The following is a 27,108-nucleotide window of genomic DNA, read 5'->3' as shown; positions in this document are numbered from 1 at the left end:
TCTCCGGGCGAAACCGAGAAAACAATGTCGGACTAACAAACCATGAAAGCATTAAAAAGAAGTCTGCGGATTAAAAAAAAACTTGTATTAAATTTATGGAGAAGCCGGAAGCAGTCAAAAAATATCCAATTCAAGGCCAGTGGATGATATAACATTTGCGAGCTCAGGGCGAACGGTTTAAATGTAACTTCTATCCATAGAATGTTTTTGATTCCCCGACATTCTAAATCTAAAATTGTAATTCATGGTCATGCATAACTGAAACGCAATTGTTTTTTGTTTAATAATTTTGAGAGGTCATCGTTTTGGTTTAAGCATTGTATGCTTAACTCGGAGTTTTTAATATTCGCTATGAGAGAGAAAACATGAGATAGTGCAATCACAATAGAGGTATCAGATACAAGAACATATTCTATAATTGTTATGGAAGACCAGAAATTCCCATCCAGCGCCCTTTGAGGGAGATCATATCAACGATATTAGCGAAAGGTTTAGTCTAAAAAAAGAAGACTGAGCATAAGTGCCATTAATAAAATGATTGCCCGAAGGTTGCAGCATAGGAAAACTGACCATCAACGATTTGATTTCGATGCTCTCCGTTGCAGGGTGTTTGATACATGTGAATTTCGGATTTACGAAGCTGGCTCGACTGTTAAAAATTGAATAGAAAATGCCTTACTGCAGCCGGAAAAATAAATTTAAAATTATATCTAGACACCAGGAATACACGTAATATCAAAAATTTCAGTGAGTTCAAGCACCGAAAGATTCATTTTCATCTTCAGTTATCAAATCACCATCGAGTTTAAAATGGGTCTAAAGATCTTGTGATTCATCGTCGCCAGAAGTTCAAATTTCGGGAGGAAGTCAAAAATATAAAACCGATCCCGTGGGCACAATCTGCGAGACCCATCAGCATGTGAACGGAACCAGTTCAGCCATGGACGTGAAAAAAAAAAACAAATCTGAGGCTTCTGCAATATTTCATCGCGTCTTAGACGATCAAATGCTCCTGTTGGATCACAAAGCACAGCCGCACAGACCTTACTATTGTTTGAACAGTTGTAGACGTTCTCTAGAAATAAAAACACACATTGGTGGACATCATTGGGACCTCTGCTAAATCGAAATCCGGCACATGAGTTCGTTGCGATCCAATAAGATCATTTTGAGCACGGATAGCTTAGGAAGAGAGTTATGCCATGTTAATTAATTGCATACAGTTTTACAACTGTCTTCAAATTTTGAAACGAAAGCAGCTCTCTTGTTGGTTCCTTTTTCGGCAAACCATGGTTCTCTCGTCTTACGTTTAGGAACTACTATAGGAAATGTCTTTTCAAAATTAAAATGGAAAATTATGCAATTATCGTGTAGTGGATCATTACCCGATAAACTACTACAATTTCTCTCTCTCTGCTTGCAGCCCTAAACCTATTAAAGTTTCTTTTACAATATTTTCTGCCTTGCTCCACCTGGCTGACTTGAGTGAAGCTCATTAAGAACATCGTTTTGCCTTGAATATTATTTGTATTGTAATTACTGCACACATACATAATCAAAATGAATGAGTGACATTAACTAAAAAGTATAATTTTCTTGAAAATTTGACGGTGTAATATGATTTTATGGTTCCGAGGCGCGAAAAACTACATATTTTTCACGTTAGGGCTCAATAATTAATAAAGACCTGTATCGTTTCTGAAACATCGAGAAAGTCAATTTCATCTAAAATCCGACGTTGGATGGCGGTTTCCTGGGTTGCTGTTGTAAAAAGTTCACATTCTTCGGGTATTTGAAGACGTAAAACGAGTCTGAAGCCCCCAAGAGATTCAATTTCAAACTAAATCTGAAAATGCAAACGATTTTATTTTCTTGCCGCGATAAAAATCAGCGAATCTGAGGACTCGAATAAGGAATTTAATCGAGAATTTAAAAATGTTTAACAAGTCTGGAGAAATTCAGATTTTCTGGAAATTGACGGTGAAAAACGATTTTGAAATCGCAAGAGGGGTATTTTCACTGGAAACTCGACGACGTAATATATAGTATATTTCAAGACGGGTCGGAAATTGGCATTTTACTGCTATTTTAAGTCGAATAAGGAAAGTCATGCAAGCACGAGAAAATGCATTTCGGAATGTAAAGCGAATTGACTCTGATGTTCCAAGAAATCAATTTCGTCGGTAAAATTCTTCATTTGTTAGGAACATAAACCGATAAATGTTTCTGAGGTCTCGAATTCGAGAAAGTCAATTTTATTGAGAACTCACGATGGTGTAAAACGCTTTTCGGGATGTTGGCCCGGTGAAGAAAGTACTATTGAAAATTTTATGGAAAACGACCCTTGAGAGCCGCAGTCAAGAGAAAATAAAACTCAATAAAAGCGGAAAAAAAATCGTTGATGGCGGAAACTAATTCTGAATATCCGAGAAAGTGCATTTTAATTGTAAGTTTAAAACCTATAACTGTTTCCCATCTCGTAATAAAGTCAAGTTCGTCGGGGATATTAAGGAAGAAATTGATTATGAAACTCCGAGAAGGTTAATTTAATCGAGAAAACGTTTTATCGATTAGTTGGTTTTGGCGGAACGAAAAATTTAGTTCCTTGGGAATTGATATGAAAAATGTTGATTCTGAAGTCTCGACACGGAAAAACTCAAATTCTTTGCTAATTTGATGCCGCGAGACGATTCTGACACTTCGAGAAGGTCAATTTTAGTACTTTCCTGGCACAGCAGTTGAAGAAGTCAAACTTCAATCATTAATTGAATGGAAATGTAAGAGTGAGGAAATGTAAGTCATCGTAGGATTCACATCGATTCCGGACTGCATAATTGCTATTAGTTGCGGCAAATCAAATCGTATACGATACGTGTGCAGGCAGGCCTCTACATAGTAAACAAAAATGTTAGTTCCAGCCGAACGACCATATGTTCGGGTAGCCGGCAACGTTGCACGTAACCTCCGCCAAAGCAAAGTTGGTTAATATAACAAAACCCGGTCTCGAGAGTGCTCGCTCGTTCTCTCGGTCCGTGCATCGCAAGATGGCCGTGACAGTGGCGGCGCACCGCTCGTTCCCCACTCTCCCCTCATCACCAGGTAAGTCGCTGGAATGTGTCGGGGAGGGGAGAGACAAGGTAACAACCTGTTGTGACGTCACTCGCACTGGTATCCCCACCACGCAACCACGTACCCAAGAGCGGCATCAGTGAGTGTCAGGCTCATCGAGAGTGACTTACAAAGATACTTTCGATAAACAGGACCCACTTACATACTTTGCCGCCGTCAGTATAGCGTGAGCACACCAAATTTTGACCCGGAACAGTTTTGGTTTCGGTGCATGTGCCGCAGTCAGTGGACCGTGTGCTCCTTGATTTAGTGACCGGCTTGTTCGTGTGTTCACCGGAGACATCGACGTTCGATCCGTTCACGAACCCCCTCGCGAAAGGGGGTTTCAACCACTCTCGGTTTCGGAAATAATGAAACGCAGATGGGCAGGATTGCAGGCAGTTAGACTCACCCCGGAAGATTCTAGTGCGGAAGTGACGTCATCCTCCACCACTTTGGTAATGAGTCCGGCTAACTCGCTCGCGTCCACAGACATTGGTGAAGTGGACCTCGAATTCTGGGATTTGGACTTGAATGGACAGAATCATGCCAGAAATTTGATTATTCAGAACGGATACGGCACCATTAACGGACATACGATTATTGCTAAATCCGATACCAGCTCCATGTCAGGTAAAATTTGGAAAGTTGTGGGTGGCGGTCCTTCGAGCGAGATGATAACAACACTGAAAGATCGGCACAGCAAAATTTTTCCCTAAAGAACGAAGATCGCTGAAAGGACTTGACAAAATTTATTAGTCAAAAAAATTTTGAAAGCTCCTTCAAAAATAATGATCCGTGCAATGATTTTCAAATACCATTTCTTCATGAACTAAGGACCTGGCAAATAAGAATTTGTTCGAATCCGCTGAATCCCAAGATGAACTTCCAGGTTTTACTAAAGTTCAAACTAAAAAAACTACCCTGGAAAGGGTGGGGAGTCAATCCAAATATTTCTGATTCGCTGATATCAAAAATCTATCAAATCATCTTTACATGTCATTAGGACCAGCAGGTGATTCTGGCACCGGGGTTCCGTGTTGGAAGGCTGCCTTGAGATCTAGTTTTCTTGCTATTGCTAATAAATTATTCTTTCTGGAAATCATACTTGTTTTTATGAAATTTGGTTGAGATGCTCAGAGGATTTTTGTAAATTTCTCTTGATATCAAAATTTTTAAAGATATCTTCCAATTCCCACAGAACAGCAGTTTGACTTCTTATTATAAGCTGAAAAAATTTTTTAGGGACATTTTAGAAGCTCGTTATTTTGTCTAAATTTTCAGAGACTTCTTGTGGATTGGACGTTCTTGCAATCTCAAGGAAACCGTGTATTTTTCAGATTTTCAAAGATTTTAATTTTCTGAAACATTAGATTTTCAGAGATTTTTGGGAAATCGGAATTCGTATTAATAAATAATTTTGGGTTTATCCTGATGTTTGAACTTGGGCGACATTCAAACACAACGAAAAATTTAACAGTGGAACAGATTTCATAATTTTAATTTTGACAAATTATGATTTTCGAGAATATTTCAGGATATCAGTATTTTTTCCTTATAATCAAACGGTCATGTCAGGTTCCTAAAGAGTCATTGAAAACTTAAATCCAAGCCGAGATTTTTGGCAGTTTTTATTTTCTACGTATTTCAAGCGGCTTAGTTTAGGGTTGTTTTTTGAAGATCTTTATACATCTTATGGAGACGCTTAAAATGCTAGTAGATGAAATTCTCTGACGCTCACAATTCTAAGGCCAAGTTGTTGAATCATCGCTTATGCTGGTTTCATCAAAACTCAAATTTTACTGTCCATAAAATTTGTATTTCTGCTGTAATAGTAGCAACCTGGCATAAAAAAATTCTCTATATGTACTATAAGAGCCAGATTAAAAAGAAACGATTTTACTCCTTCATTGAAAAAAACATCGGCCATAGTGTCTCGTAAATTTTATTAAGAAGATATGTTAACCAAAAGCTTTGTAAACTCTCAATTTTCAGTGTAAAATAGTAGCTCTCCCACTTCTCCTAGTTTAATCTGAACTTACCAAACGACTCCTAAACTTCGAAAACCTGGAACTGAAGAAGATCCATGCTGTCGCGTTCTTGCTCTTATGTAATACAGAGCTGTATAAAATCTCGTGAGTTTTCAAGGATAATCAGTACTCACTGCACTGGAAATATTTGATATTAAAGATCCCATCAGTAATTTGGAATATATCAAAACTAAAATGGAGAGTGCCTTTTCTTTAAGAAAGGTTTGTCTTCTCAAGCTCTTGTTCCATCTCTCTTAGTTAATTTGTTTTGCTCACTTGTGAAAACCGGTGAATACATCTACAACAGCGAATTTTTCTGAGTGTTTCTCACTACGAATTTCGTGGCTGATTTTTCTGAGCTGTTCAAAAATTATACTGAAGGTATTCATACTACTGGGAGTACTTCTTTATGTCCTACTGAGCGTCCTACTTTCATGGTAATCTTTGCATACTTAGTAACGTCACATATTGCAAATAGTTTTTCTAGTACTTTTGATTTCACCACGTATACAATAGATAAATAAGTTTTAAAAAAGATCAATTGCAGGACTCTTGCCTCTTGAAGAAATACAAGCTTTCGGATTTTTTCTTTCAAATTTTGTGCAGTCCTTTTAGAGGTTCCATTTCCTAAAATAAAAAAAAATCTTTTTCCTACCACCTGTTTATTTTAGATGGCGAAGCCATTTTCACTCGTCATAAATGCATTAACAATATTATATTATTGTCGCTAACGTAAGCTAATTAGATTACTGTGTCAATGGCGGGCCATCATCTTTCAAGATAAAAACCGTGTTTGTACAGTGCATTTACCCATATAATTTTTTGAGAACAATAATTGTTCAATTTCTATAAATATACTATGGAGGGGCATTTTCGAGACCCGATAACCTTAAACTTGCGATAAGAGGGCAAAGTAAACGAACTGTTCTCTGTTTGGCGAAATAATTCACTGAATTTATTACTGTAGTGAAAGATGAGTTTCTCTTTTTAATTGTTGAATATTGGAAATTTGCACCTAATTAGAGAATGTGGTGCATAATCGTCGTCTTAATGGTTGTATCAGTGCATGTGAATACTGCACGCGACGTCTGTAGATAAATATCTCGACAAGTGAGTCAAAAACATTTCTAGAAGCACATAATCGACTCGATAATCGAAAAGATAATGTTCGAAGTTCATATAGGACATTATGGTGAAATTGAGACTTGTTACGCAACCGAATATTGCACTCAAGAGTACAGCAAAACTGGAAAGTTTGCAGGCCCATGAACCCGACAAGAAGTAATATTGAAAAGAGTAAACTTTATATTGCTTCCAAAGATATTCCATTCCAAGGTAAAGATATCACAGGAATATATATTTCTAACACGTTGAAATCTCGACTAAGATTTATGAAGGAATGATGACGTTTATTGCCACTCCGTAGATCACTGATTGTTCTATGCAAAATATATTGATATTTCTGATGATGATAATGTGATTCTGAAAGTTAATGCGTAGATGACTAATACCGACATTTATTCGTGCCGAATTTTTATTTCTGTTGTTACGATATTTTCAAACATTTTTTTTTCTTGGAACAGCCTTTGCCAGACTCTTTATAGATTTATACCTCGTAGCATGAAATGCGGCATCAAACAGCCGATGAAAATGCCAAAGTTACCATTCATTGGTGCAGAACATCTGTTTCACTTCGTAACGTGTGTAAAAAAAATTCAGTTGGAGTTGGGAGCAAAAGCAGTTTCTACTCTATAGTTTCTCCAATGAAGATGTCAATTTTGCATTACAGTATGAACATTACGGAAAACGGTGTTTTAGTTTTGGCCTGCTTCTCCAACACTAATCAACATACCAATTTGGAAATTTTTTAGTATGAAACAAGAGATTATTGACGTAGAAATTCGTTTTGCGTCGTTTGCCTATTCGAAACGTAGACTCAAGTGTAACATCGGTTTTTGTTGATATACATTCCTGTGGTTCCGGAATGAAGTCCATATACAAGAGATACATATACAGGGTGTTTCAGGAACTTTGTTACAAAGCGATATCTTCGTAATGGTTACAGAGGCGGTAAAACGTTTTGGGGACAAATTATTTGGTTTGATGGAACGGGTTATGTGGTGGGATTTTACTGTTGTTACTACTTACGGTTATATCGGAGGCCATTGTCAACTTCATTATTCCAAATGCAACATTCGGTATATTTTTGCATTTTTAAAATGCACACATTAAAGTGATTAAATAATTATTAGGTCTCGCTATTCCCAACCTTACGTTTAAATGTCACATACGATTTTTGGCTGTGTAGAGCTCAGAAGCACCCCTGTAATTGATAAAAAGGTGACATTTACTTCCGGTATAACCGTAAGTCGTAGAAACAGTAAAGTCCCATTATGTAATGCGTTTCATCAAATCAACCAATTTGGCCCCAAGAGATTTTCGAGCATCTCCAACCATAACAATGATGTCACCTTATAACAGAGTTACTGAGACACCCTGTATAACGGCTGAAATTAAAAAGTATTTCACAGTAGATGATAAACTGTGACGGTGGCGCGTTGATTAAGCCATTTGGTATTTACCATAAAACATCCGACCAACAACTGATAGCAGATGAATTTATTCAAGACACACCTTTGATATTTCAATGCCTATTTGAGAGTTTTTTTAATAATCACCCATTGCAAAGAGGGCATGTTTAATTGCCTGATTTTGTATTCGCTGTGCAATAAATCAAACCATGAAATTCCCTACCACCAAATGAAAACAAAATCTAATATTAGCAAAATGTGTCGTCAAAAAGTCCTGTCAACTGACCTTACTTGACCCAGTCCATCATCAATCATTAAAACAACAATATTCCTCCAGTGCCTGATTGAGTGTCGAACTCGATGGCAAACATTTTAGGTCAATTTCCATTTTTAGAATTTTATTATTTTATAGAGCTTCGGAACTTCGCTATTAATCCATGTTCGTGTTCATTAAACCAGAGATTCGAGCACTCCGGGATGCCAAGATTGATGACGGTGTAGAGTCAAGTTCTCGTGAAGAGGGATCGCGTTTCTCTTTGTTATAATACGCTTGATTTTACCAATAAAAAATTACTGGAGGGTTTACAAGTGTCAAATATTTTGAGAACAGGTAAAAAAGCGCAGATGAAAGCTAATTACGGTGAAAATCTTCACAGTTGAAATTCCTTTAGAAAAATTAGGTGCTGAAGATTTTAATATTAAAGCAATAAAACGGCTCGTAAACCTAAAGAGGCAAGAGTGAAATCTATTAAAAAATGAGAAACCGCGAATGGGTGTATTCAGGAACAGAAAAATTTATAAAGTAAACTTTTACAGCTCCGAAAAATTTGTAAAATGTCAGGAAAGCTGCAAAGTTTCCTGAAAGGCTTGTCCAAAGTTGTGTGGAGCGATAACATTTAACCAAGACGGACAAGTCAAATTCAATCTGTCTAGAATTTTCTGAATATGAATGTCAAATTCAATAATGGCAGAATGACTGTCTTAATGTAAATGACAATGACAATTGACACTTTGAGTAAGTGTGCCCGAGTATAAAATTGTTTCTACTGCTAACTATAATACGCCATAATTGTGTATGTTGAATGACCGTGTAGTAAGTTTTCTCGCCTTTTTTCTAAAAATGTCGAATGAGTTTAATAACGATATGTAGTATACAAATAAACTTGTTGTTTTATTATAGTTGACTTCGAAATAAATATCAAATGAAATATCACCGTTAAAGTTGTGATTCGAAACGGGTTGTTTTCAGGTGGTGCGAATTTAGTTTAGGCTTGTGTATGTTTAATATGACTATAAACTCCAGTTAAGTCTAATAAGAAAAAAGTCGCATATGTATCGTACCTATGAAATAATTGCGACCCTCACGTCCTACATCCCTGAGCGCGTATTTCACAATCTCGTTATCTAATTGTCTGACTACTCACCAATGACAAAGTTTAAGACGAGTCAAATATATTTTCTTCATTGTAGTATATTTTACAACACTATTTTAATGCGGTCTTCTGCGTATTTTCGGTTAATTAGGAACTTTTAGAGCTTCCTGAAGGATGATCCTGCATTTTCACGCCCCAGGACCCATCAGGGAACTCTATTCCATATTTATGGCATTCGATTCATTTTTATGCCCCCCGCAGAGATTGTGAAACCGCAGGACGTTCTGTATTGCTCCCAGTCCCCCTTTTCGAGCTTCGCGAATTTCGTTGGATTCGATTCTGAAAGTGTAAATAATACACAAAGTTGATGCGATTAACTTAAAAACGTAACTTTGATAAGTAACTCGCTTACTCGCCACGCCCAATAGACGTGAATTTCGACTTAGGTACCCAATTTCTCAATGGTTTTACAATCCTAATTGTTACATTCAAAAGGTTAAAGTGACATTTGAAGCTTAGGAACAGTTGAATAGGTCTGAGTACTCGCATTTGGTATTTAAATTTCTGTATTCTACGGTATCCTTATGAGAATGAATGTGTCAAAATTGTTGGGTAACATAAGAATAAAGAAGTGAGATTTCATTGATAAGAATTTTATGTATGTCTCTCAAGTTCCAATTATTAATATGCTGTTAATTTTAATTGCAAGCTAAACTCAATGGAAACATTGAAATATGACGTTAGTGTTCGCCAGATTTTTCATTTCTATGAAAAATGGCTTGCTCTTGAAGTTAGCACCTCATTAATAATTTGGCCGTTATGGATGAAGTTGTTTAAAATTTACGATTTTTGGAACACCTCCCATTTACCTCGACGGCTTCCCTCCACCACAAATACAGATTCATTAGTAGTAAATCTCAATTTCAAAGACGGAGTTTAATTTTAACTCTAACAATCCCATCATTCCGTTTAGTTACCGACTCCATTTTGAATTTCAACGACTCATCTTTTACTTATAATAATGCAATAAGACACCTGCATTGAAATTCCATTGCAAAATATCATCAACGTGAATTAGCAGTATTTCATGAGAACCTGCTTAAGCCCTTTGTTGCAGTAATGAAACCTTTGGATTGAGGTTCGAAAATCCATTATCCAATCATATAATGGGTTTTAAAGTGAAATTATGGACATATTTTTACATTAAATTAGTATTATCTCAAATGTATTCTAGTGCACGTTTAGAGGTTTCGTTCGGATTTGTGATGAGGCAAACCGTGTATGTCAGTGAATATTGAGGATGTTTATATTATAGGTCTGTTTCAATAGGAAGGAAAGCCAGTTCCGGATCGTCAGAAACAGTCAGAAGTACGTGCGAGGAGTCATTTTGATGATCGCAAGTCAGTTTTCCCTTTTGGTGGAGCTGACCTAATAGTGCCTAAATCGATCAAATTAACATTCCCTCTATTTCCCTAACTAAACAGTCTTGAAAAATACCTTGTTTGACCACTTTTCGGCACGTTATGTCCGGCCAATGTTTCGTGTTTGCAGTTCGAAATACCGTGCATATCTTCCTGACGGTTTTGCTATCGAGTAATCGCCTCCTAAATTGAAAATTGCACTCATGCAGCTTTAAACGAAACACCTTGTATATATTTTTGCACCCTCTACTGGCAAGCCCGAAGCCGTACAATTTCGGTGTTGACAAATAACATCAACCTTGAAAAAGCGTTTCGTTTGCACGAAATCCGGCACAAATCATTTAATTCACGAAAATGCTTTCATATACGTGCGCTTGTCCTACATTTCAAAACGAATTCGTGTCGCTTTCGAGTCAAGATCGTCATTGCACAATCTCGCACTTTCCCATACAGAGTGTTCTAAAAAAAAACTGGCACGCAATATTTCCGACATTCAAAATTTTGACGATTCGCAGAGATTTTGCGGGCATATGCATTCACGTCTTCAATTTACAATGTTTAAAGTTATGTTGTCTTAGAGCACCGATCAATCATCGTAACAACAATAACATAAAAGAACATACAGACTGATTATTCCGAAACTGTTTGTAAACATTCTCAAGATTAACATGTGTAGATTGCTGCCGAATGTGTATGTATGTACATAAAGCGATATCTTAATGTCTTTACTTCCACGACGATTAAATTATAAAGGGACGTTACTATGTGAACAAAAATTAATGTTTTTCAAGTCTTTAGGGAGGGATTTACGATAACGTCGTCAAAAGACAAATTACCTGATTCCTAGAATAACGTGTAAACTGTGATGTAAATTCTCTGAAGAATGAACCATAAAAAGGCCCACAAAAATGTATCAAAATGTCCCCACCACTGAATGTTAAAAAAGCATTAAGAACGTCCATCTAGAAACTCGCTTGTGCAACCTTGAAATACTCTGAGATTTGTTTGACTGCCCCGTTGGCGTACAATTTTATCCTTTCACCAAATTACAAGAGACGAGATATAAACACCTTCCGAGTATCAAAATTTAAGCGGCTTAATTTCGGTTAAAATATGAAAAAAAAGGCTTTTCAAATGGTTTGACTGCGACGACATTGGTATTTGCAACAACGAGATTAAACTAGTGACTTGGCGTGTTTTTCCATCAAAGCGTCTGATAGCGATTCTTCATATTCAATTACGCGGTAATGAGGTTACTTGGAAATGGTTCAAAGAGATTAGTTCTCTGCAACGAACAATTACTTAAGCATTTCAGGATATAAAAGATGTTATTCAAGTAATAGAAAAAGTTGTTCAATGAAAATTTCAAAGTGCCGAATTTCTAACGACCTTGAGACAGGGTACAGAACACAAATACAGTTCAACACAATCATCAGAAATCATCGACGGGCTATCTCTTGCAAGATTTAATGATGGCTTTCCAATGGTTTTTTAATTGTCTTTCCAATATCCTGTCTGGTAATGTCAAATTTTTCGAGTTCTGCCTTCCTTCACTTTCTTGGAGGAGAAAAAGGAGAACGATGAAACCGAAATGTGGTTTCCAACGAAGCCCTCGAAAATCGTAATGATGGGACTGTGTCCGTAGGTGTCCTCTTGGAAAATTTCCTGCCCTCATAATGAAATGTGAAGGCCGCTTCAATGTTGAATGGTTTTTATACATCATTAGATTTCTCCATTTCTTTGCGGCCAATAAATCCTGAATTTCCGTTCCAGATTCGATTTCGAGATTAAAACTAGTGAAATTAGGAACTTTAGAGAGAACTCCTTTAGACTTTGATAGCCGAGTCTAAACGAAAAATATAAGGGGTGGTTTTGTGTTGCGCAGAAGAGGCTGGCCAAGGAGATTAGGTTATCATACTTAAGAAACGTTCAAGACAAGATCTACATAAGATACATCACACCGCATGGTGAAGACAAGGAACGGAAAAAATGGGATATTAAGGTGCCTTCCTTGAAAGATTTTCTGCATGGGTAAAAAGCCTTGTCAGGTTAATCTTCTCCAAGGAATCGTCAGAAAAAAATCTTCTCTCTTTAAAATTGAAATCATACGTGGAAAGTTAACTTCAAGATGTGATTTCTGAAGATGAAGAAGTAGAGGTGTGAATTAAGAAAAGATACTTGGAAAACCTTTCTAAAAGTGAAATCCAATGGGGAATAGTGCGAAAGAAAGTTTCTGTCGAAGGAGTTGAAATTTTTGAAAATTCAGTAGTTTTTTGAAAGAATAGCAAAATTCTTGTGACGGTGACGGAAGAGCCATAACAATTTTACGTGTGTTTTTTAACAATATCTGCAAACAATTACACACATATTACACTTTATCTTAGATTTCTCCGAATTAGAGAAACACACCGGGTCGATAACCTATCACAGCAGTCAAAGCCATTAACCCAGACGTCTGATTTGCTAATATCCCCCAAAATTCTCGAAAATTCGCCGTCTAGACCTATATAAAACAGTATTTACTTGAGCGAGGGCATTAACATCTAATCATATCTCTAGTCATATACCGCCTGCTTAACTAACCTTTCCAAGGGCACAAATAAAAAAATCGTTGACCCCTCATTGAATCTGTCTAACAATTTATCTATCTGCACTCTTATCGAGTTGATTCGCATGAAAACGTAAATATTGCGAAAACATGAAAGGTAAACAGACAGGGAGATAATGCATTTCGGGAAAAACAAGTTAGCTGCCTCCTGCATATTGTTTATGAGTTTTATCGAAGATTTTGTTTATCTTTATTGGAGAGGATTAGGCGGGCAGACGAGATAATGACGCTACATACGTGGTATCTGTAGAATTTGAACTGTGGAAGGAGTTCAATTGCTTATTAATTAATTGATTTCTGACACTAACAAATTGATCGAACCATAATCAACTGTCGATAAACCAACAATTTTTCTCCTTCAAAGACGGTTTCCCGTGTTGTATTCAAGTAGGTACTCGTAACGCTTACTTTTTTAAAAAACGGTTAATATGATTTTATTTTACATATCGCTCTCCGTGTTTTATCGGGATGAATGGGAGACAACAATATGTAGTTTTAATCACGTAACAAATTGCCTCGACGCCATAAAGAAAAATTGGACGAGCACATAATGAAAGCTGTCATCCCTCGTGGAGAAATATCACTTGAAGGAATGATGCTCCTCACATGGTAGTACAATATGACATTTGTCTCAAGTGGTGAAATTCGTATCTCGAAGTATCTGTACTTTGACACGTGTTCCTCACCAGTATGACATACAGGGTTCTTTGTTCTGTGATTTCTTATAAAGGTCTAAGAAGCCCACATAAATTTGAATTTTGTCTTTGTACTTTCTTAAATTTAAATAAAAATATGCATAATCTGGTCCATTCAGTTTTTAGCCAAGACTTTTTGTTTTCAGGTAAGCACGAGATTTCCAATGATAATATGGACGGCGTAGTGCGGTAAGTTTGGAACAAAGACGTATTTCGGATAAAAGCATTCACGTAACCGAGAGGGAAATCAGCACTAACCTAAAACAGGATTTGCCTTGAGACTTGGTAACGAATCTCAGCAATCAAGGTGAACAAACGGCGTAAAACCAAAGCGAATGAATCTAAGAAACACCGAATTCATTTGATGTATAGTTGGCTTGAACATATGCTAAATACCATGGATCTCAATAATTGGAAGTAAAGTAAAAACTGAACCAAATTGATGAAAATCATGAAAAAGTACCGCTAAGAGTTTCAAATGCCGGCGAAATGTGGATAGATTTGAAATTTCACCTTTACCTTGAAAATGCGGTAATTTCATTCTCGAAATTCCTAGCTCGAATTTCATTTCAACACACGAAGATTTGACTTCAACAATTATGGAATGGAATTTCTCAACTAAATTATTGTTATTGTAGTTCTGTTTATTATTGATTTTAATGGAAAAATCATGGTGGGACGATGTTCTTTCTCAAAACTCAATGTGATCCGCTCATTCCTTGCTCATTATAAAATCAACTGAATATACGGGATTAGGCTTTCTTAATGACGCAGATGGAAAACATAAACGTTATTTACATTCAAAGAGCATAGCAATAGCCTGAAGCCGTGTTTTATTCAGTCAAACCGAAGAAACAAAACATCAACAATTTTTCACAGCCGCAAAACTCAAGTCCTACATTCCTTCACGTTGCCGACGTAGTCCATATGGCAGGTTTTTAAATTGATGTTTTTATTATTTTGCTTGGACAATGGCTGTTTTGCGGCTGTCCTTCGTGCACCATGAAATTCTCATGATTGCTCATATTTCAAAACGAGAGAGGAACAAATTTTTAATGGCGGCATTCAGCATATCTATGAATTTAAGACGATTTGCACCTCAGACTTTCCCCACGAGTGTGTGCTAAGGGGGACTCTTTACCCCGTGCGAGTAAAATAATGACGAAAATCTTCGTGTACAATCAAGCGATTGACAACGTGCGTGCGCTACAACTTGTTTGTCGCACGCGTTTGTGTAAAGATTTTACTTCACGCTAGTATTTAATTGAATTTGCAGAAGACAACAAAGTTCTCACACGTGCGAAAGTGTCTTTCCCGTTGACTGAGTATTATCACATTCCTTCAATGAACACAAACGAAATAGGTACCTATTGGAAAAAAAATCTAAAGCTTCTTTAAAATCGCGATGCCACTGATTTTCATGTGATTTTATGATATACATATTCTACATAATGTTACTCATTAATGCGGCAAAATGCGATATTTCATTAACCGTGAGCTTTAGGAGAAAATATTTCATATCAAATGTTCAAGGTCAGTGATAGAAGTGTGGTAGTACCAAGTTATGTTTTTTTAATGGAACCCTCCAATTTTTGTGTCATTTTCGAATTTACCGTCAAATTTCAAGGTCAGTTTATGTAAAGAGTCTTATGTCAAAAAATTGCCGTTCCTGAGTTATTCGGAAAAATCCAAAATTTTTTTTAGCTATAACATCTCACCGCAACCGGTGCTGTATCCTAACCACTGCGAATGTCGGTATCGGTCTTTTGGGGTTCCAAGCGGCCCTAATAAGCTACGTTTTGATGTGTTTTAATTAAAAAAAAAAAAAAAAAACATTTTCATAACTCCCAAAATAGGTGTTCAAAGTTGCATGACTTCCAACCCCAATAACTTACTTCAAATGGAATGCCCCAATTTTTTTGACGGCATTGTGTTCCGAAACATTAATTTACAAATTTTGTTAACATTATCCTATCTTTAATCCTAATCCCGTTTCTAAATTTTCAATAATTGCTCCTGTTTGGCTACTAAAAGTCGCACCGGTGACGTCACCACAGGTAAATGTTACGCGATGCCCTTAACGTTCAATATCAAAACTATGGAAAATAACTTTATTTTGATACAGATGAGGTATTCATAACAAACTCTCAAATTGTCCTCCATTTCAATCAGACCACAGTTGCAGTCTTGCCACAAGAAGCCTATTTACTTCTCGTAACATGTCGTGCCGGGTATCGCGTAATATTTCCTATGGTGATGTCACCGGCGCGACTTTTAGAAACCAAAAAGGGACAATTGAGTCTCATAATGACCAAAAATGTTGGTACGAAACGTTTCGTTGTAAAACTCAGATTTACTGAGATATCGCACTTTGACGTACTAATGAGCAACCCCTGTATAATCTTGGAAATTTGCAAATTATTTAACAAATAAACAGAGGTGTATCCGATAACTACGTGGATACATTAGATTTGTTACTAAACTATAGCGAAGCATGTTTTGAAAAATCTGAAGGTTTCGTCGCCAATTTACGCCACTGACTTTCACGTCGTTTTTGTGGAATAAAATCTGCTCTATAATCTATAAAGTTTCCAACTTACTTAATGGATAGTCAGAGGCCTGCACGATAGAAATCTGGATAGATTAGATTTCATGCGAAACTATTACGAGGTAATTTCGAAAGCATCGCAAAATTCTTCCTCTTTTCAAAGTTTTTCCTCATCTCAACGCTACTGACTTTTCGGTGTCCTATGAGTATTATTTTATCATAAAGTGTGATCTATAATCAAAGAGACATGTGCGCGAGAGTGTAGGAAGTTGTATACAAATGAGGTACCTTTTTAGTAAACAAAACCATGACTTTCAAGGTTGATTACGCAACTAGATCATCATTGTCAGGTGCATCTGCAAACACCCATTTCAGCTGCCCCAACAAATTTTCCATGGCAAAAATTTCTCCTAATATTATTACGAATTTTAGTTCGTAGTCATTTGATTGAACCTAGTGCCATTTCAGTTGTGTGTTTTCCCTTAGAAGTCCAATGCATTGGTCTATTCATTAACGCCAAAGCCTTTTTCGCCTTAATAGTTATTCTTATAACTCGAACGAGTTATGCATAACAATGTCAATTATTGCAAAATACGCAGTTCTAGCTGTAGTTCGTTGAACTCGCCATGTTAATAAATAAATAATGTAAATATTAAAAAAACGTAGGTGCGACATTTGTGTGCCCAATCAGTTATTGCTTTTAAAAAGCGTTTTTCTAGTTGAACACCCTGTGGGTTATTTGTTATTACTTCGTGTCGGCCGCGGCAAAATGAGGTCAAATTCATTAAAGATTAATAAAAAAAAACTGTACGTGTTTTTTCGTTATTTTTCACGAATTGTGACCTAGTTTATGTATGAGCGTTTATTGTGTGACTTTCATGGTAGTGCAAGAGCCAAATTTGAGAACATCACTAGGCTTTAGCTAGTAAAAATTTATGCATCGGAGATTCCTGTATATAAATCACCATTTTATGTAAATAGTTCTTGTTTTGAAGACCAGACATGCGGCCCAAAAAGACACGTCTCATCGTTAGGTAACTTTAGACGCAATGTGTGGCTCGCAACCCTCAAAGTGGTTCTTAACACGGAAACATAATCTTTTCTGGGAATCCTCTATAACCGGAGGAGAAGACCTGGGAACTGACGTTCAACATTCGCCAGTTGCTCCTCTAATTTAAATAAAACATCCTCTATAATTACCGAATGGTTGATGCATATGGGCTTTGCAAAATGGGTCAGTAGAATGGAATTTTCAGGGTCAGAAAAATTTCGGGAACATCTGGTCCTTCCGTTCTAGCAGGTGATGTCTGCCTTTATGTCGAGACAATGTGTTTAGGAAATAATTACATTACTGCCTTACAAAGTGTCTTCTTGTGTGAAGACCCAGGTGAAACCCATAAACGTTAATATTGTAATTTCTTTTTCTTCTATAGTTTGTCACGTCATATTTGCATTTATTGTCTATGATGTAACATTTAACGCTTATATCAGCATTATTCACTTTGTCCGTGTCACAACATTATAACATTGATGCATATTGTTATTGTAACTTGACACGATTTTACATGTGTGTGTGTGTGTGTGTGTGTGTGTGTATGTGTGTATGTGTGTGTGCGTGTGTGTGTGTCGGTTTAGGAAATAGTTGTTGTTATTGTTATCTCTGATGGTTTATGGCCTGTGGTTACATATGGCACTTTTGAGGTGTCTCAAAATTACCGTTCTACCTCCGTTTGATTTAAAATAGATTTCTTTAATCAGTCGGTTTTAAACGAAGAGTTACTGTGGCAATAACTGTTATCGTTATGATCAAAATGAAAGAAACGCGTTCTATTTTGGATTGCCACAGATGAATATGCTAAATGCAACCGTGCCAAACTCTATGTCATAAAAACATAGGTGGAGGTGGGTTGCTCCTGTAAACTCGAACCATAATGTTCCCCTTCGCCGCTATACTGGCAAGTAAAATTTCCAGATTTGTTTAAAACTTTTGTTTTGCAGCTTCCTCGGTTCTTGAGACTTATCGTGGCAAAGTTGTTCATATGCTCGGGAAATTTTTCTTTCCGATAACCATCCGAACTTCACAACAGCCACTCTGCAGACTCCCAGCATCCCCTAAACCATTAGTTCCGCTTTCTTTCTAGCATTTTTCAGTCATGATCTGTCTATTTAATCGATCCATTTTACCTCTGAATGGACTCGTTTCCCATTCAAAATAGCAGAAAAAAATTCTTTCCCCATTGCCCGCGAATATTAAAATTTCATGTTTGATCATGCACTGAATCATATTTTTGACACTCATAAGGCGCGATCGAAATTGCGAATAGAGATAAAGGAATATGATTTTTAAGTCACACCGCATTTTGATTCGAAACAATGAGTGAAAAGAAAGCGACTCCTGCCATGCGTGCTCTCGAGGGTAGAGGGAGCATTCGTCCCAAACGCGCAAAAATGTCGGAGGTGTTTGTTCTTAAGAGTGATATTCGAAGATTGGAGCTAAGTCGAGCTTAAGTTACATATATGGCTGCAGCTCGGCCTTAGTCCAGACAGTTAATAACTAATTAATTAATTAAAACGGCCATTCTCGCAATCAATCTAATATGACATGCAAAAAAAAGGCACTATTCTTCGAAATTCCCCCCTAACGATCTTCCAATTATAATCAATTTATTATAATTTATCTAATAAGCCCACAGAAGTGAAGTGCTTTGTAGTGTGGCCTAATGACCTAATCTAAAATCAAGTCTCCCCGGCGCACAAGATGTTTATCACAAATCTACATTTTAGGGGCAGGTACATAAGAAATTTTGTTACGTCAAAAAAATAGGCCATCTGCACTTTTAACCCACTAATCATCGAAGTGATTTAGGCTGCTGTGGCCACTAAAAGACGGGGGCCTCACCTGCTAATTTGAAATTCGGCAGATGTTCCGTGAAAAATTTTCAAATGTCCTTGAACACTGGAACTTTGTCTTTAAACTAGAAAAACTCTCCGCGGTTACGCCACTGCTGATTTTAAACAATAATCTAATATCCGTTCATTGTTAATGCGATTGAATTGCACTCGTTGCAGCGCGCAGCCTGCATAAAGTGCAGATGTTGATCCAGTTGACCCTGACATTGACATTGCACGACCTCTGTCCGGAGGAAGGGGCAGGTGCGGCGGCACTGGGGCACGAAAATCGTATGGGATATTGCGTATAGGATTACTTACCTTGAAGGTTCGAATTCCCGTTCTTACTGCCCCATATTAAATAATGATGGGTTCGAACAATCTGGTTCTAATCGAGTGAATGCGTTTTTGACTGAAAACGTTATATTAAAGAGACAAATGGATCGTTGGGAATGCGATGAAATATACTAACCAGTACAATATTCTAAGGAAACGTCTGTGGAGTTGTTTCTATAAACCTACAGTAGCTTGTTATCAAGAAGATCTTTCTGGGTTAGTTCAAGGTTTTCAACATTGTGACTACTAGTCATCAGTACCGGCGTATTTAGTTCATAACATAAGCGTACAAGTATTTTGATGTCTAAAATTTTTAAATGTTAATAAAGTTTAACAATTAATAAAATAAGAAGGATTAATATCCCCATCGACCCGTGACGATAAGCAGCAGTTTTCTGTATTTAGTTTCATTATGAAGATTTTTACGTAGACAATAATTAAGTTTAGAAGCATATTTCAACTGTTTATCCGCTTAGAAGATTTTCCTTTCAATTTAGGAAAATTCAGAGCATAACAGTTATTATACGAAACGAACACATCAGCAGCAGAAACTGCAAAAATTGTCCAATAAGACCTTGAAGATACATTTTAAAAAAGAACTAGGGAAAATGGTAGAGGGTAGTAAAACAACAAATCCCCAAGCGATTACCTAGACAAAGTCAAATAGGTACTGAGGACGGTGGCTTACGTAGTAGGCCAAAATGGGGTTGCACATAGTAACCAACTAATTGATGAACGTTTTATCACGATGAAGATATTAGTTAAATTGGTCCTTCACATATAGAATTAAAATTCGGTTTTCAGAACATATACTCCACATGATGCTCAAAGTTTCGTGATATTGTATTAGGATCTACCAAAACATACCAAGAGATACAGGATCAGTTTCAGAAAAGACATTTTACTCTCCTTAATGCTCATTTAAAATTCACTTTCAGATTGGAAAAATTCCGGATATTTCTAGAGATACCCCAAAAAACTGGAAGTTTCAAATTCCACTTTTTTTTTAAGCATTTCTCATTGTAGAAAGATGAAATTGGGACATTGTTAAGACTCTCTTTTTACAGAGAATAGCACTTTAAAGAAGTAAGTCGAATAATCTGAGAAAATATTATGGTGCTTAGAAAAAAAAGAGGCAACACATACACACCTAAAAAAGAGCCACGTCGTGCCCCTGTGTAGTTCCTTAATAAGGGATAAAAGGGGCTCCCAATTTAAATGAAATAGTGATGGCATTCATGAGAACAGGAAGAGGATCCATCCCGATTTATTTATTCTGACTTCGGTGTCATCAGTGGAGATCTCATTACTACATCCCCAGATGACTTTTTTAATTTGCCTTTCATGTGCAGATGCGTTTCCGCTATTCGGTCCCGAGCCGGCGCCCTTCGGTGTATGGGCCGGACTAGGGACGAGGGCAACAACTCGGCAACGTGGGTTTTGCGCTTTTCGTTACTTGTAGTATAGCCAACATGAAAAGGTCAATTATCAGCTGTTCATTGCTAATACTTCATTTGTCGTTGGTCCACTAGTCAGTGGGACTGGTGTTGTGGTGCTTCGGGCTCACACCTAGGCCACCCATCTAAAGTGTTGTACTCCCACTACATTGTCCACCACCGACAAATGTGAAAATAGTCGTTTTCCCTTTTTTCTTTTTTTTTTTTTCAAAAAATGCAAAAATGGAATTTCAGTCATAGTTATATAAATGACCATCCGCCAATATTGTAAACTTATTGTTGACTGCGTCAGAAATCTCTGGAACAGCTAAAGTGCAAAAATGTTACCGGAAACATACTATACCCGCAACTATTACGAAAAGTTCTTGACCAGTCTTAGTGGTTTATTGTGGACAATGACTAAAAATCCTTTTCCAATAGAAAAGTGCTCGTGTAAAAGTTGTTATTAAATCCACTTTCATCGAACTGACATACATAAAGAAGTAAATCATTATTACTCATCGCCATTACTCAGTTATTATAATAATTATGATATTGCAATACGTATTGTAACAGTAATTTTTCAGTTGTGTATTTTTCAACATTTTCTAATATTTTTGACCATTTTTGACCTTTGCATAATTAAGGTTCACCACATTTTATTTATTCCTACGTCACATTTCACTTAGCGGTGTAATTTGATATCTACCAAATTAAAAATAAAGCTCAATGGTAAAAACGGTTCATTCTTAAATTTATCATGTATGGCAGGCAGTTGATTAAAAACATTATACGCACATAATGACCTGTTTGTTGGCCTTTTGTTCATTGATGGTAACACAACACAAATGTAGGATGGAGAATCGCTAATAACGAATGATTAAGCTAAAACGCGCATGTTTTTGACAAACCCAAGGTCATGAGCTGAATGAGAATGATAGAATTCATACCGAAGAGTTGGTAATTAGTCAGTGAATTCTGATTACAGAATCTCAACACCGAAGTGTATTATTATACCATTTTCCGCCTCCTTTGGCACTCAGCTGGAGCTCGTATTTCCAAAAGTGGGGTGAGTTCGATTACTTGCACTCGATTAATATCAAACTGCCCATATACTTTTCACCACGCCCAGGGCTCTTTCAATTCTGGGGTATCATATGGCGTAAGTGCAAACGGCAACACCCGAATCAATGAAGCGACAGCTGGAGGCGGCATGGACCCATGTGATTCGAGAGGGTGTCCCTGACAAAAGGTTTTGGCAGTGAATTATGTAATTTGTTTGGTGGAAAGGTGTGCAGTACTGTTCTACAAATACCAAAATTTGTAGCCGCAGAGAATATTTAACATTTTCTCCTAAAGTAAAAATCGTGGACAAATTAAATGACTAATTCTGAAAGCTGAACTCATTTGACTGAAAGATGCGTCGAAAAACTGTCCTTAAGGGCACAAGGTTACTAGTGTTTTCACCAAACACAACAACAAACTCTTTTGACTAGCCCGCGAAAAGTGTTAAAACGGGATTAAGGATTCATCTCAATTATAATTCCATGAAAATATTGTACAGGGATGTTTTCCTTATACAGGGTCATTCATTGGGAACGGGATATGGGGACACACGGGATAGGAAACATCAAAATATGACGATTGAACCGAACATATCTTATGCCAATGTTGCGTGTTTTAAAACTACAGGGTATTAAAAGTTGAAATTCTGTTTTAAAATTACTTAATAACTTTTTGTGTTTTCACAACATTCACACCAAAGATGGTGTGCCGTTTTGTAATATGCCAAGTAGTAATTTTGATCTGATTTTTACGTAGCTTCTACAGGACACCAGTTACAACTCATCGCTTCGGTATATTTGTTCATATTTTCTTATAAATACAACTAAGGTCAAATTCTATTCAATATAATGAAAGAGCCCCAATTTTTACTCAAAAAAGGGATTGTCGTTTAATCCCGACATGTCTCTTCATTTACGAGATTTTCACCCATAAGGTAATACGTGTCGTGCCATTTCCAATCTTTAATTAATTAGAAAATAAAATCTTTAAATCGTTAAGAAAAAACGACAAGCCATTAACGAATGAAAAATAAGTCTCATTAGAAAATTCATTTGAGCAAAAACACAAATCGTATCGCTCATCTCACTAAAGGAAAAATCATTATGCCTTGGCATTTTTACTTTTAAATTACAATTTTTTTACTTAAAAAGAGACAAGTTAATAGTCTAATTACGTTGACAAGCTAAAGGAATAATAGCTAAGTAATGCGTTGCCGTGCGAGTGAACCACAACCACCATCGTTTCTGAGGATTTCAAATGGTACGACACGAACTAGCTTATGGGTGAAAATCTCGTAAACGAAGAGAGATATCGAGATCAAATAAGAATACCCTTTTTGAGTAAAAATAGTCGTTTTTTCATTATATTGAATAGAATTTGACTTCAGTTGCGGACATATAAAAATATGATCAAATACGCTAGTGTCGCCTAGGAGTTACGTACTTAAAAATTATATCAAAATTCTTACTTGGCATCCTAGAAAACCTACATATATCAATTTTGCTTGTAACGCTTTGAAAAAACAAAAAGTTATTGAGAAATTTTAAAATAAAATGTCAACCTTTAACTCCCTGTAGTTCTGAAACATGCAGCATTAGTATAAAATATGTTGGGTCCAATCGTCATATTTTAGTGTCCCTATCTCGGGTTTTGCTATGTCCCAATTCCAATGAATCACCCTGAATTTAAAGAAACTTTCTCGCGAGTTACGTACTATTTTTCGTATGCCCTAGACAATATACAAAAATAAGGTCGCTTTCGACAACTTTGAAAAACTCGTAACAAGGTCATCAACTTTCCTAGGAGTTGAGGGAAAAGTATTTGAAATCAGGATTATTTTGGAGAATTATTCTGAAGTAACTATAGAAAAAGGCTATTGTACATGCTGATAATATGAGTAGAAATAATTATTTGTGTTAAGATTAAAGGCTAAATTACGTATAGAGAGAATGAGTCCCCAAAATTATTCAAAAAAGAAAAATTAGAGGAAGTACGGGAATAAATCGCAGCCAGAGGCGTCAAAGTGGAATAACATCGATAAAGATATTGTATATTTAGGTCAGCTCAGCTTGTAGAAATTTACCTACAGTAATAATGGATCCTTAAAATTTCTTAAAAAAAAAAATGCTTAAGCAAAAGTTAACTTAATGAAGAAGAACGTAGTATATTTCCATAGATTTCATCTCTAAAATTAGTGGAAGTAAAAAGCATTTAGAACGAATTTATTGAAGCTGGTAGCGTTGAAGAAGAGACGAAATTACGAAAGTTTTGTTTGATGAGGTTAGTTTAAGTTGCAAGCTAACCCACATTGAGCTGGAATGAGCCTCTTCAAAATGAAAAAAATAGAATATTAAGAAATTTAAAAGAATGGAACGCGTAAACACTGAAGAAAAGTAAATAGAAACACGAAAGTTTAATGGTATCCTCAAACCAGTTGTTTAGTTTCAAAAATTCATTTATATACAGATTGTATTAAAATTAATTAAAATTAAAACCATTTTGAAGAAATTTACCGAAGAAGAGTAGAAACTACGGAGATTTTATTTCAATGATGTTCAAGTTTTAAATGATCCGCGTGCCCCTTCGATTTATGTGCATAATTTTCTGATTACATTAGCCACATTGGACCTTCAAGTAACCACTCGTTAACGACGATCATTAATGAAGACATAACTGACAAATTAATAAAGTTACAAAATACACAAAGCCAGTACTGCCTCTATGACCAGAGCAATAATTTACATGGTAATTATCCCATATGACCCGCATTTCCAGTAGAGGCTGCCATATCCGATACATACAGGGTCTTTCACGATATTATCATTAATCAAGTAAACTCATGGGGGTACATACGCAACGACCAGATAGGGGAGAGCAAAATAGAAAAATAACTTTGAGAGACAGCTGCTGTTTTGCGGCTAGACAACGGATATTTCTTCCTTTATTTCCCTCTAATGATGTTCTGTTGACTGAAGAAAAATCCAATGATAAAGGGTGAGTTAATTCCCAGATAAAGTCGATGAAAGTTTAATAAATAAAATCATAAGTAACATAGCAACGCGACACGTACGTGATCATTTAACACGACCTACTAAAGCTTTCTTTTCATTATCACTTTTGGTTAAAATCCTGTCTCATACGGTGGGTACACAAGACAAGAAAACCCAAAGTAACCGGCTACTTCGTACACGTGATTTCATTGGTCGTTGTCGCCACGATAAGTAGGTCAGTAAACCTACTTTCAATAGCATTGATAGTGACGCAACTTTATTTATTAAAATCTTTATATGGTCACCATAAGTTGGCTGACTTTGAATGCATGCGTGAGGTGTACTACCAAAGTAGTATGGAGAAAGTATTTTTTCGTTTGGTTGTTGATAGGTAGTAGTTAGCAAAGTCAACAAATTGTTAATGGCTTTTGCGTGTTAAGGACTGCGAGTGGAACTAGGTGCGTCTGCAATTTTTGGCGAAATAAGGTGCGTCCAAAAACTGTAGACCACCCCTAGTTTTTTCCTAAGATGAATAAAAATAATTTTTGTGCAAGGGTGTGTGTAATTGATTTGAACAGACGTGCAGACAACGAATATGGACAAATAATTAATAGATTTTGAGTCATTTCATAATTTGACATTTTTATAACGGCAAAACGAAAAATTTCCGTCGAAAAATATAAGATCACACACGTGTTTAGTCAAAATACCTTCACAATCGTAATTAAACAATCCGTCCTTCATACTTTCGATTAACCCTTGGAAAATTTCAAGGAGAATGCCATACCACTCTTCGACATTGTTTTTCTTCAGGTTCTCGATGCTGGTAAACTGGCGCCGTCTCTGATCGCAGATCTTGCGAGATAAATATCCCCCTAAAATTTCCATTGGGTTTAGATGTGGGTTCTTTGCCGGCCACACTTCGTGACATTGATGTCGCGATCGGAAAGCCATTGTCTCCTTACACGAGCAGTGCGAATTGGGGCATTCTCCAGCTGAAAAAGGTAATTAGGTTCTGCCAAAAAGTCACCTACAGGTAAAAATTTCACTTTGCGGAGAGATACGCAATTATGGACGTTCATTTTACTCGATCGAAAAGCGATGTTGATAGGACCTTTGAAAGAAAACCCTGCCCAGGTCATAACGGAGCCTCCACCGTGTTGGCGATGAGAAAAGAAATGTTTTTCCTCTTTCAAGTCGTAAGCCCAACCATCTGGTACGAGAGATTTAGAATTTTTCATCTGAAAAAATGACTGAAAGCCACTCGTTGGACCAAAACGTGCCTCGTTTTGTAAAAGCCATCCCCGCATTTTTTTGGCGCTCAGTGAAGGGTGGTTTTCTTTGTTTTTTTTCTTGTAAATCACAAAGTTTGAGCGTTTTAAGGCATTACAAACTGTTTGCACATGTCTAACTGAAAATTAGATATAATTTCCATTGATGACTTATTTTCTTGGGCAGCTTCCCTGAAAATTCCTCTTTCATCTCGTTTGGACACCACAGTTTTTTTGGGGGCCCGATTTTTACGCTTTTGGTAGTTTTACAATCTCTGTTAATAAAACCGAATCAGTGTCTCCAAGCGGTCTACTTCTATCGCAATTTTTCCCTGTGATTCCTTCAATGCGTGGTGAATTTTTATTTGTCCCCTTTCTTCAGAAGTCGACAAACTTCCAGGTGACATTATGAACTTGCAAAATTATAAAATGAAGCATATGGAATTGAAAACTGTACTGAAATAGAAATATCAGAATTAACCAAGTATGCACAAAGGAGACGATGGAAGAGGGAAAGCAACAAGTGGTCTTATATTGGACGAATAAAATGATTAATTTTTCGTTTATTTTCTTCTGTGCCCATAAGCAAAATTGAATAAATAAAGAGTATGCGATATGATTTCAACGAATTCATGGTGAAAACAAACATTTATTAAATTTATACTGTTCTTTCAATTTTATGTATATTTTTTTAACGTCGCACGGAACTTCCTATACTTTTTCAATGCACCTTATTGCTTATTGTTCCTCAGTATCAAATCCTTCACGGCCGACAATATCTAATTAAGCAACACTTTGAAACAATGA

At 36.5% G+C, this 27,108-nt stretch overlaps 1 protein-coding gene across 3 annotated transcripts in view; it reads left to right on the top strand.

The window, feature by feature from the left end:
- EcR (Ecdysone receptor) overlaps positions 1-27,108 on the top strand; it is a 150,429-nt gene that overhangs the window by 100,743 nt on the left and 22,578 nt on the right. Inside the window, exon 1 of one of the 3 annotated variants that reach the window (XM_066286990.1) lies at positions 2,990-3,741. The exons of the other annotated variants lie outside the window; for them this stretch is intronic. Coding sequence (XP_066143087.1) covers positions 3,480-3,741 — 262 coding nt within the window. The 5' untranslated portion in view covers positions 2,990-3,479. Of the gene's footprint in view, positions 1-2,989; positions 3,742-27,108 lie in introns of those variants that run through there. 3 annotated transcript variants of the gene reach the window in all.

Source organism: Euwallacea fornicatus, chromosome 1, assembly GCF_040115645.1.
Source record: "Euwallacea fornicatus isolate EFF26 chromosome 1, ASM4011564v1, whole genome shotgun sequence".
NCBI lineage: Eukaryota > Metazoa > Arthropoda > Insecta > Coleoptera > Curculionidae > Euwallacea > Euwallacea fornicatus.
The sequence above is the reverse complement of the archived record's forward strand: the minus strand, read 5'-3'. Positions and strand labels throughout refer to the sequence as shown.